This window comes from Nomascus leucogenys, chromosome 17 (assembly GCF_006542625.1).
Source record: "Nomascus leucogenys isolate Asia chromosome 17, Asia_NLE_v1, whole genome shotgun sequence".
Lineage (NCBI taxonomy): Eukaryota > Metazoa > Chordata > Mammalia > Primates > Hylobatidae > Nomascus > Nomascus leucogenys.
In genome coordinates this window covers 71,767,374-71,780,628 of record NC_044397.1, presented here as the reverse complement: position 1 = coordinate 71,780,628, position 13,255 = coordinate 71,767,374, and the positions used below count along the sequence as shown (strand labels likewise).

Below are 13,255 nucleotides of genomic sequence, written 5' to 3'. Positions count from 1 at the left end.
CACCTGTTAGGATGTGATTGATTATGTCTCACTGACTGCAGTTTATCTGTGTTTCTACCAACAGATGATCAGTTTAGGGAAGTGGTTGAATTCACTCATTTTACCATATTTGGAGTTTATATCATATAATTCTGCTTGGGAAGTGTCTTCATTATTTAGGTATCAGAACATACTTTAAAACGTATATCATGAGTGTCAAAAGATTAATTTTAGTATAAACAGCCAATCCAATTTGTGATAAAAATCACATTAACATTGCTATATTATAGTAAATTGGGTACACAAAAAAGTAGGACTATATATGAAAGAAACATTCACCCAGCTGAGTCACATAGTAGAGGCACTGTTTTAAACATTGGCCATTCAGCACACACCATTTTTCATTCTACCTGAAGGGTGTAGTCTAAGTGGAACATTTCTGCTTAGTTAGCTGACAAATGTACACATTTTCTTGCTGTGGAAATGACTTTTTTTTTCTTTTTGGCAACTTATATAAGTTTTTCTAGGTTCTCTTCAGCATAGGCTATTTGGAATGAGGAATTCCCTTTCTGTTTTTCAGGAACTTTTAGTCTTTGTAGGAAAATTCCTTATGTAGTAGCACTATATTACAATGTATTTCCCTATTGGTAACCCTGAATGCTATTTCCTCTTGAGTAGGTGTCCCTTTCCAGCTTCATTTTCCCTGTGTTACTATTTTTTCTTTCTTAAGAGATTTCTTGAGGGTATCATATTCATCTCATTGGAAAACATTAGCCCTACAATTTATGTGGCTTTGGTGCCATGACGTCTTCTTATAGCCATTTCTTTCTTGCTATAGTTTTATGTTCCCAAAGGACTGCTGTCCTTGAAGTATCTAGGTGTTTAGTCATGGATTGAAATGAGCAGGAAACAGGAGATGTTGATTTCTCTTCTAGATCTGTGGATAGCTAAATGTAAAATATTTCCTGGATTTTAGGTATTATTAGATTACAAAGCCTGGATTAATATTTTACTTTGAATCATTATTATGAAAGCACACATCTCAAAAAAGTAATATAATTTATATTAGAATGGAGTCTTTCTTAGAGGAGATAAGCATTACTATCCCATCTTCCCGATTGAGAAGGATCATAGTTTAAATATGGTTTCCTGTGGAGCCATAAGTAGAATATGAATCTCTCAACTTTGAATTCTGCTGATGCTCATTACATCATAGGATCCCCATTGCTTAGAAGTGGCTTAGTTTTTCTTAGTTAAAAATACTTCAAGTAAAAAAACGCAATGGATCATATTCATTGGTTGGATAGAGGCATAATTTTAATTGGTCCCCAGAATTCATAAGGGTATTATTAGAAAATATGTCACCCCTTAGTCTTATTCTATCATAGAGCATTTTCCCCTACCAATGTATCACTCTAAAAAATAAGTTACACGTGATAAGGGAAGTGTTTTATGTATTATACTATGTATTCTTTAAGAGGAAGGAGCAGGTAACACAAGGTGACGCTCAAAGAATGCTTATTGAATCAGTTTATGATATGTACTGGTTAAAAAAAAGTTTCCCTTCCCTTCCCTCCATTCCCCTCCCCTCTCCACCCCTTTATTTTTGAGAGAGAGTCTCGCTCTTTCACCCAGGCTGGAGTGAAGTGGCGTGATCTTGGCTCACTGCAACCTCCGCCTCCCGGGTTCAAGCGATTCTCCTGTCTCAGCCTCCCGAGTAGCTGGGATTACAGTTGCCTGCCACCACGCCCAGCTAATTTTTGTATTTTTAGTAGAGATGGGGTTTCATTATGTTGGCCAGGCTGGTCTCGAACTCCTGACCTCAGGTGATCCACCCGCCTCGGCCTCCCAAAGTGCTAGGATTACAGGCATGAGCCACTGCGCATGGCCTACTTTTATTTTATGGGTGTAAGACCACTCAATCTTTATATCATTAGCTGCATGTCTTAGATACATGTTGTTAATCAGAATAACACATACCTTACGCAGGGTGAAAATACAGGGACCTGAAAGAATGGCATAATATTTTTCTGGGACATACAGGGAGGTCTTCTTCTATGCAATATAAATAACAAGTTAATAGAATTAATACTTTCGATATTTAAGTAAATCTGGGAATGGAGTGGTTTGATAAAATATGTGACCTTGCTTTTTAGGGGATGAGTTTTTTTTTTGTTTTTTTTTTTGAGACGGAGTCTCTCTCTCACCCAGGCTGGAGTGCAGTGGCGTGATCTTGGCTCACTGCAAGCTCCGCCTCCCGGGTTCATGCCATTCTCCTGCCTCAGCCTCCCGAGTAGCTGGGACCACAGGCGCCTGCCACTGCACCCGGCTAAATTTTTGTATTTTTAGTAGAGATGGGGTTTCACGGTGGTCTCAATCTCCTGACCTCGTAATCCACCCGCCTCAGCCTCCCAAAGTGCTGGGATTTCAGGCGTGAGCCACCGCGCCTGGCCCAGGGGATGAGTTTTTAAATATTAGCTTATGACTTTCCGGACGAAGGCATCAAAAAAGCCAGATTGTCTCTTTTAGTCTGTCATTAGAGTAATAAATCTTTTATAGTTTCCTATTTTGATAGTAGGAAATATACATTGCACTCATTGTGTTCACTCACTGCTGTGTAATATTGAAATCATTCTTTCTTGCCTTCTCAATTCTGTGTTTACAGCAAGCGACCGATGTTGAGGTGGGAACTGACCTTGTCCCTTCTGTCACGGTGAAGGTATTGTACCAGATTTTAGACTGTAATGTGCAAACAATATGATTTATTTCATCACATCTGTCACTGTTGATAACTTGTAAATAGCTTACAGAAATGTAAAATAAACACTTGGCATTTGTAGATTTTTCCCCAGCCTTGAGTAGTGAATAGAAAACCTTTACTGTCACTTGCAAATATAAAACTGGTAATTGCATTTATAGCAATATGTATATAATATAAATAATTATTATGAGGTACTGTTACCATTATTTAAATGTGTAGCATGATCCAGGCTTTTTTCTTTGGAAATAAAGTTAACATTTTAAATCTGCTAAAGGAATTGTGTCATCACCATTCGTAATAGACCAATCAAGTAGCATCATACATAGTATACTGTGAATTGATATTGGAGAAGCATGGGGATTCTAATATCTTTCTTCTACCTATGATTATGTGTGTGTTTGAAAAGAATTTCCAGCCATCTCTCTGCCATAACTTTAAGTGGATGTATATATAGCAAGAAAATATTAAATGAAGATGCCACAAAGTTAGAATGCTAACAAATTGATAGTCCTGGAAAATAGAATATTAAGGATGTGGTTTTGGTTAAGACTTTTAGTCCTGTCATTGTAGAATTTTAGAACTAGAACTTAAATGTAGAACCTTCTTAAAGCATTTAGATTAAAATATGGCAATCAGTCAGCACATTATTAAGCTGAAAATATTAATCACTGCCCAGACCTTGGAAGCAAGGGAAGGTTGTGGATTTTGGCAATTCACTTAGTCAAAACTTGGATGGGGCTTTATATTTTCTTAGATTATGGGTTGCTGTCCTTGGAGGAGCTTGACAGGGCACCAAGCTTTACCAATTGTGTCCGCTTACACTGGAACCAGCGGGTGGCCCAAATGTGGAGATCTTTGGTTGAACTTGAAGGGAGCTGAATCTTACAACAGTTTCCTAAGCTAAGTTTTTTGGATTCTTGCCACTGGAAACAAGGGTGGTCTTTCCCCAACCTCCTTTCCCCCAGTCCAATCAAAGGCTCTATCTCATTAATACTTCTGAATCTGGAAAGGCATTAGTGGCAAGAAATCAAACATTTAAGAAAAAGAAATAACTGTCAAGTTCCAGGAATGATTTGTACTTTTGTATAGGGACACCTCTTTTATATCTATCTACTGATAACGTTCAGACACATACATGTAATAATTTAGGAGTGCACTATTAATTGCAATAAGAGATCTTGTGCCTTAACTAGATAACATTGCTCATGCTAATTGTACCCCCAGCCAACCAGGAGTTAGCACCATAAGTAAACATACCTTTCCCTCCCATTCAGTTCTTAAGCTTTCATGTGTAGTAGCCACCTTAAAATGATGGCATGACACTACTGGAAAATTCTCCTTCCATTCGTGGAACTTACTATATTTGAGAATACCTAAGTCACAACTGTCTTTCTCATTGCCATTATAAAAGCACAAGAAAGAATGCAACAGGCAAGGGTTGCAGAAAATTGGCGGGACTCACACAGCAGACACAATGACTTCCTGATCCTGTCTGACAATTTCTATACAAATTTCTACTATAAATCTCTCCTTATGACCTTTTATAACAACAGCAGCCAAGATATATAACCATGCAAGTTTCCACCATAATAAATCCTGTTAATTGAGAAAATTTTTCCATCCGTTCCAAGTGAATGAAGATGTGGCTACCTTGAGTATGTGTGCATGATGCGTGACCATCTATTCTAGGCAATTAGGCAGAGTGGTTGTTTATACCTGGCCTTTGGTGTCATATTTATATATCTAGGATAAAAATTTGGTATTATATTTCCTAAGGGTTATATTTCATAAGAGGCAGAAAATAGCATGGAAAATTCTTGTATCAATGTTTTATATTTTCTCCTTAATATTCTATAATTATTTTCCTGTTAAAATATAAGACTTATGATCTAGCCAAGTCTTTAACTCTTTTTTGGCTCAAACACAACTATTCTTTGTTACTGTTGTTATTTTTGTTACCTATCTCCTTGATTTGTATTTTGAAAGGGCCTAGCCCTTTGTTGGGGTTCAATAAATATGTGCATGAGAGCTATCATGATTGTGCAACTAAACCAAATGCAAACCCTTCTTGTTACAATGTAAAATTCTGTGATTATTGTCTAAGTAGACATCGTTGTGCCAGGAAAAGCCAGACTGCTGTTTTTCAAATGGCTTATTACTACTTAAAGGAATTTTCATTTTTACTTAAAACTGAGCTCTCATGAGACTTTCCTGGTCACTATTTTCAACTCTCTACTTGGATTGACGGCTTTGCACAGGTTATTTACCTTCTCTGAACCTCTATTTTTTAAACTGTAAAATAGGGATACTTTTTCATCTGCAAAGTTATTTTCAGTCTTAACCACAGGTGAAGGCATGGGCTCTGGATTCTGGCACATAGCAGTTAAATTGTGGTTCTTCCACTTACAATCAAAGTGGCCTTGGGCAAATTACTAAGCATCTCTGAGCCACAGTCTTTTGTAAAACGGTTTATGATGGTACCTGTCAAACATTTTTGTAAAGAGTAAATTAAATAATGGCACATAAATAATTTGTTACCATGGTTCCATGAATATAGAAAATTGCTAATGTTTTTTATCATTAATATTATTCATTTTATTTAAAAATATATGTACAGACTAGTATTATATTGTTGTAATAGTAGAATATTTAAATTGTGTCTTGTTTGTTTAATGGACTAGCTAGTTGAAAGAAAGTTGTTTGTAGCACTTGCATGGTGTCTTCCTGCCATAATAACCATCAGGGTTTTACTAAAAAGGTATTATGTTTACAATGGACATCATTGAGGAAGTTTAGTTTGTGGCATGATGATTCCCTATGTATTCCCAAGATTTACAAAGTAAAAATTGAGTATTCGTTGTTCATGGTGTTTATCATATTTAATTGCGTCAATAGTTGTCTTAAAAATTTTACTTTGCAAGTCAAAATTTTTATGTTTTTAACTTATTTTTAAGTTGTGCAGAATACTCACATCACTTAAAATTAATACATTTACTGAATCTAATTATATGTACATAATGTTTGTGGGCCAATTGTATATTCTTGTATATATAAAAATATACATATTTAATCAAGGAAGAGGTGATACATGCTTTTTATTGAAAAGAAACTTCAAAACTGCTTTTCTTAACAATAAGAATGGTCCTTCAATTATGTTAATGTGTGTATCTGTCTCATATAACAAAGTCTAGTAACTAGACTGAACTGCTGTATAGAAAAGGTACCATATAGAATGGTGGTTTATTTTATTTAATTTTTTTCTCATGACATGAGTCACCATGATAGAACATTTTAAAATAGCTTTATTTAGATATAATTTAGATACTATATTATTCACTTATTTAAAGTTACAATCCAATGATTTTTAGTATAGTGTATTTACAGAATTTTGCAACTATTACCACAATTTAATTTTAGAACATTTTATCCCACCTAAAAGAAATGCCATACGCATTAGCTGCCATTCCCCATCTCTCTCATACCTAAGCAACTCTTAATCTACTTTATTTCTCTATAGATTGCCTATTCTATACATTTCATATAAATGGATCGTACAATATGTGGTTCTTTGTGACTAGATTTTTTCACTTAGCATCATGTTTTCAAGGTTCACCCATGTTGTGGCATGTAAATGAAATAATGTACATAAATTTGTTAGCATGGTTCCATGAATATAGAAAACTGCTAATGGTTTTTATCATTAATATTATTCATAATGTATTTCATTTCTTTTATTGCTGAACAATATTTGATTGTATGAATATGTCACATTTTGTTTATTCATTCATCATGTTGGGAATTTGGATTATTTCTGCTTTTTGGCTATTAGCATATTGTTGCTATGAACATCTGTGTATAAGATTTTGGGTGGACATATGTTTTCATTTCTGTTGGTATAGAATTGTGAAGTTATATGTTAAATTTATGTTTAACCTTTGAAGAAACTGCCAAACTTTTCTTAGAGTAGCTGTACCAATTTACATTTTCACTGGCAATATATGAGGGTTCCAGTTTCTCCACATCATTGCTAACACATGTTATTGTCTGTCCTTTTGATTCTAGCCATTTTATTGGGTACGTAGTAGTATCTCATTGTGGTTTTTGGTTTGTATCTCCTTCATAACTAAGGATATTGAGCATCTTTGTATATACATATTGCCAGTCTTTATTCTTTTGAGTAAAGTCTGTTTAACTTTTTTGCACAGTTTCTACTTGATAGAATATTTTAATCTATTACTTACTGTATTATGGTTTTGACTACTCATTTTTTCCTCAGGTAATGTTTTCTAATTATTTGCTAGTTAGTTATGTTTAAGTAGTTATGATAGTCTATCAATTTGAATACAATGTAATTTTCTATTGATAACAATTTCTGTTTCCTTAGGTCACCCTGCAGAACAGAGTGATATTGCAAAAAGCCAAATTATCAGTCTACGTGCAACCACCATTAGAATTGACTTGTGATCAGTTCACCTTTGAATTTATGAGTAAGTGTTTTGTTTTGGCTGAAAGTCTACCATGGTGTGAATTTTTAAAAAATACTAGTTTGTTCATTTAATGTCTATTATTTCATGTCTGAATGGTGAGATTGGGATCATCCCAAAATCAATGATCGTGTTGTTTTGCTTATATTTTCCCTCTTAGCATCAGCATGAACATTCAGTTAATGATTGTTGGATCAAATTAATCTTTTACGATTACAGATTTCTAGGTGCTTTTCTGAACTTGTTGGACCTATAATTGTTTTTGATTTATTTATTTTTTTTCTAGACAGGGTCTCATTCTCATTGGCCCAGGCTGCAGTGCAGTGGCACGATCATGGCTCACTGCAGCTTCGACTTGCTGTGCTCAAGTGATCCTCCCACCTCAGCCTCCTGGGTAGCTGAGACTACAGGAAAACACCACCTGACTAATTTTTTGTATTTTTAGTAGAGACGGGGTTTTGCCGTGTTATCCAGGCTGGTCTCGAACTCCTGGGCTCAAGCAATCTGCCTATCTCGGCCTCCCAGAGTACTAAGATTACAAGCATGAGCCACCGCTCCTGGCCTGTTTTTAAATACTAAAATTTAGAAGGCTTTCTTTATTGGTGTTTCTTTAGTGATCTGATTATTGAATCAGTAATGTTTGAAGAATTAATATGGACTTTGGAGTTTGGCCTGAGTTTGAATCCAGCTCTAACACTCACTTGATGTGTAACCGTAGGCAAAAACTACACTAGTAATCACTTGGAGCCTCATTTATTTTAATCTGCAAAAAGGGGGTAATGATATTTGTCTTACAAGGTTGTTTTGAGGATTTAATTAAAAAGTAAATCTATAAAAGATATTCATAATAATGCTTAAAATAGTAGGCATGTCATTAATGGCAACTCTTAGTAAGGTTTCTTTGTATAGAATCTCTTACTCCCAACCATTTATATCCAAATTGTCATTAGTCCTGTTAAGATAATCTGAATTACCTTTCAAGTCTTTTTTCTTTTTTTGGTTTACTATAGCTTTTCTACTAAGGCTTCTATCTCTTATTCATGAAGTCAAGAACATATCTTTCTTTTTTTGCCTCCATATAACCAATCCATAGCTGAGTGCCTGCCGTTAGTAGGAATTCAACAAATCTTTGTAGAATGAATGAATAAACGATTGAGTGAAGTAACCTCATAGGTGATACCCAGCCATTGAACTTTCGCTTGCATTTCTGATTTTGTACAACACTTCCAATTTGTCTTTCTAAAATACATTCTAAATAATTTATTTTTTCCAGTTAAAAACCTCTTATGGCTCTCTAATACAGGTTGGGGCCAAATATGTTAACATAGATGAGCACGCACAATCTGTGAAGTGGCTACTGTGTAACACTCCCTCATCCATTTTCTCCTTCATTCTATGTTCTACCCATGATAAATTGCTATTTTCCTCCCAAATTCTCTTGCCCTTTTGTGTACTGTTTTCTCTGTTCATGCTGTCTATTCCTCGAAGTAAACAGCAGCAGTGGTGTAGAATGCCAGTTTCTTTGTACCTTGTTCTGGAGTCAATTCCTAGTAGCTGTGTTACCTTAGGCAAGCTTCTTTTTTTGTTTTTATTTCTGTTTTTGAGACAGAGTCTCACTCTGTTGCCTGGACTGGAGATGTGGTTTTCTCATGTTGGCTAGGCTGGTCTCGAACTTCTGGCCTCACGTGATCCGCCCACCTAGGCCTCCCAAAGTGTTGGGATTACAGGCGTGAGCCACTGTGCCTGGTCTTAGGCAAGCTTCTTAATCTCTCTGTATTTCAGTTTTCTCATGCATAATAAATGAGGACAATAATAGTATCAACCTCATAGGTTTGTTGTGAAGATTTAGTTACTTCATGTAAAATGCTTATGACAGTACCTGGCATGTGGTGAGTGCTTATTAAATTTTAACTTGTTAATAACAATTGCCCCAAATTATGTAATTTATATTATTTTTACATTGCTTATAGCACCAGATTTGACTAGAACAGTAAGCTTTTCTGTTTATCTGCAAAGAAGTTATACACCATCAGAATTGGAAGGAAATGCTGTTGTTTCTTATTCCAGACCAACAGGTAAACATACAGGCTTAATCATTACTTTAAGTTGTTGGAGTTATGAGTAAAATGCTTACACATTTAAGATGAGAAAACATACTGTGAAATATCATTAAATGAGAAAATGTTATTTTCTACTGTTAAGTGAAATCGTATGTTTTCATTACTTTTATGTGTTATGAGTAGTTTGTGATAAGTCTATTTAGCTGATTTCCATATGTAATGTTTGGTTCCCTTTTTTCAGTTAATATCAAATCTGATACATTTTTATTCCTAATAGAAGAATGTTATCTAGTCAGATTTCATTTATTTGAACTAAAGGCTAGTATTGATGCAGGATTTTTGCTCCTTAGTTCAGCTAAATCTGCGTTCTTATTTCGTGACCAAGAAGAATTAGGCATGCGGACACAGTGAAGAGTGAGGAGGGTGGAATTTTTAAAGTAGGTTTTCACCTCACAAATTGAATACCAGGGCTTCCACACATGAGCTGATGAGGCCAGGCTCCTCCCCCGCGTAAGGCGCCAATTCCTTGTGGCTCCACCCCATTTCCCCAGTGCGCTCGCGGGCATGTCCAGGCAAGCCATAGGTAGTATCTGAAAAGGCAACATTCGATTGGCTAAAAGACATTATTCAGAAAGAATCAACTGGGAAAGGGCAGGCACACAGGGGCAGAAGTTCTTCTGGGTTTTGAGTTTCATCCAGGACCAGCAGTACGATCTTTCAGCCCTCAGGCTGTTTTAAGCCTGAAGGTGAGGTTTCACCTGGGACCTTTCTGTATTTGTTTAAGCGTTTGTCTGCCTCCTGCCTCTATCAGTATGAATTAGTAGAAAAGAATATTATGGATTACTCCAACATTAGGGCAGTAATCAGAATTTTAGACACTGTTTTAGTGACTAAATAAAACTCTTTAGCATCTTATGTGTTAAAATACTTAAGAACAGATCTTTTAAAACTTAGTCTGCATTTTTCAACCATTTTTGGCTATTATGCTTTTCTGTAATTTAAAAGACAATTTAAAAGATTACTAATCATTGGTATTGGTTGAAAGTGAATTAGAAATTAACATTGAGAAAGTCTGCAGAATGCCAAGAGAAGCAAAAAGAGACATTATCAATAGTATTATTTACTTAAATTATTATAAAAAAGAGGAACTGGATTGACTTTAAAGGGGAAAGTTAAAAGAAAATAAATTCAAAAAGTAACTGGAAATATTAATATTATGTATTTTCTCCTTTATTGAGTCTTTTTTGCTGTTTGGCTAGATCATATATCTTTACTTGTTTTTGTTTTTTTTTTTTCCCACATTTACACTGGAATAACACATTCTCATAGACTTCTGAGAATGGAAATATAAATAAATGTACTGTTGGGTTTCATTTATTTATGTTATACTCTCAATTGTGAATTGACTTGTGTTTGATTGGAGAGTCATTTAAGTCATCTGTGAGAATCTTGAAATTTTAATTTGTATTTTAAGCAGATATGTGTCAAATGTGTGTTGTAACTTTACCACAGATAATTTGTTGCATTCTTTTCCCCCTACCCATTTTTGCATTGCCTGTGATGGATAGATCGAAATCCTGATGGTAAGTGTAAAGATAATTTAGAAAAAAATGAATTTCAGAACTGAAATTTGTTTGATGAATTGAATTGGTATTATACCATGAATGAGCTCTTCTTATGGACTGCTCTTTTAACTAGAAAAAGTTCTTTAGGACGATACAGTGCCTTGATTCTGCTATGGAGAGCATAATAGATGTTTCCACAGAGATTTGTCATTATTCGTTGTTTCGGAGTCATGAGAAAGAATGAAATTAGGAGTAAGAATAGAATGTCTTTTTTGAAAAATATTAAAGGTGTTATTGACAACTTATTTCTGCAAGTCATTGGTTATTTAGTTCCATGCTCTGTTATTTTACCTAAAAGAAAGAAAGAGTTTAAAAAAAGAGCGTTTGTCACTGAATTCTAAGTTGTGTTTTCCTACATGCTTCAAGAGATTCACCTCTCTGTGATAAGAATGATGTGTGTGTTCACTCTGTGGGCCTATTCCCTGTCTTGTTTAGAATTTGTAGGGGAATGTTATCAAACGTCTGACTCCTTCTAACTTGCTTGGGTCAGTGTTGTTACTTACTTTGTTTTCCCCAAATCTTTTGCTTGACTCTGCTATGATTCTGATCATAATATGAGCTTAATTAAGTTTGTTCCTTAGGTTCTCCTTGTAGGTTTTGAGCTTTTTGAGGGCAGGGGTCAAGCACTCATCTTTGAATTGCATACTAACAGAGTACATAGCAGGCACTACAAGTATCTCTGGTTATTTTTCCTCTTAGATATAGACTTAATGTGGTAGTTTATCTTTATAAGTTATTTTAAGATACATTTTAGATAACAATATTAATTAGTAATAATTAAATAAATATAATGAAATAAAGATTGTGGCAATATTTACTCATGCAGTTTGGGTGATGCCAACAACCTGAGTTGCATAGCACATGTCATCTTGATATCTGGAAGGTATATATATATTTATATGAGAAGTGTTTTAATAGAAGTAAATGATTAGCTTAATAACACAAAGTATACTTGTCAAATTAGAATTTGGGTCATTAAAAAATAACCTGATATTAATAATGAATATTTACATTTTAATTAGCTAGATTGCCTGTAATATTTAAGATTTTGGACTGAATTTTGTAAAATATCATATTATTATTTAAATGATTAGTTTTAAGTTTAAAAAATCAGTTAAGGTTATTGTTCAAAGAAATTTATTCCTTCTTACTGTAAATTCAGCCCAAACTATGAGGAAAAAACCCACAATTCATAGAAATTGTAGTGTTTCAATACAAAATGAAAGCTGGTTTTAATAATCTCTTTGATATATTTTAAAATTATAATTAAGCTTTAGGGAGTGGAGTTGAAATATTCGGCAGCACCTAGTAGGCAAGAAAATAATATGTTGCCACTTAGATCTTACTTACACACAAGGCTTCATATTTCAAAGACTGATCCATTTTATTGTCTTGATCTGTTCGGGCTGCATTGCAGATAAGCAGTTCTGCTTTTATATGTGGAAAAAGAGAGGCAAATGAGGTTTTATGTTGTCCCATAAGGGTTAGTCTCCATTATTTCTGCATTAAAGTTACATGACGTGGGCAGTGTAAAACATGACTGCAGATGAAGCACAGTACGCAGCCAGACATAACAGGAAAGGATCAAGGAAGTTCTGGCTACCAGACATTGCTACTGCTTTGGGGTTCCTTGTTTTCAATATGAAATTACTCTGGCAGACCCCTGGAAAGAGTTCTAAAACCATTATATAGATGTATAATATATAGGTATGGTTATTTTATTCATATATACATATTTTTTCTATGTTCTTTTTTCCTTTATTTCTTTAAAGCACATTTTGGCTTCCAATTTGACAGTGATACTGGGCTTTTGGGGTGTGCCAGATGTAATTAGAAGTCTCTTCCTGGAAATAAAATGTTCTGTTAGGGCTAGTTTTGATGAGAATATTCTCTCTGAGTGTTAAATAATTTTGTGATTAATTGCACCATAGCAGTTACGACTATCCATTTCCTCTAGTAGGAAGGGAAGTGTTTGAAGGAGAGGTGATTATATCTGGTAAAAAGAACTACAGAACAGTCAGTCTGATAAATGACTAGGCCAATATTGGAGTAAAATAAATGACAAAAGTTTCTTTTCTCTCAGCGTAACACTTAGAGAATTCAGTAAGCCAGATATGGAGACTACTTTGCCAACTATAGAGAGAAAATATTGCTGATGGTAGGCAAAGTTAGGACCAATTAGTCTCTTTCAACTAACTTGAAGGCTGTTCTACTAGCAACTGTGAAAAGTCTTTAAATACATGTAATTCTTTTCCTTCTCTATTACAAACACATACACCCACACATGCCTCTATGAGTCTTTGGCTTCAGGTTCTTAGACATAATTACAGCCTGAAGAGTAACTGT

The 13,255-nt window shown here is 34.7% G+C and overlaps 1 protein-coding gene across 3 annotated transcripts in view; it reads left to right on the top strand.

Moving 5' to 3' along the window:
• BBS9 (Bardet-Biedl syndrome 9) overlaps positions 1-13,255 on the top strand; it is a 478,120-nt gene that overhangs the window by 217,706 nt on the left and 247,159 nt on the right. For 2 of the 3 annotated variants that reach the window (XM_003279188.3, XM_030796212.1), the window contains 4 exons: positions 2,645-2,698; positions 7,125-7,227; positions 9,195-9,299; positions 10,853-10,867. In XM_003279188.3, coding sequence (XP_003279236.1) covers positions 2,645-2,698; positions 7,125-7,227; positions 9,195-9,299; positions 10,853-10,867 — 277 coding nt within the window. The remainder of the gene's footprint in view (positions 1-2,644; positions 2,699-7,124; positions 7,228-9,194; positions 9,300-10,852; positions 10,868-13,255) is intronic. The other variant, XM_003279191.3, reaches the window with a different exon arrangement.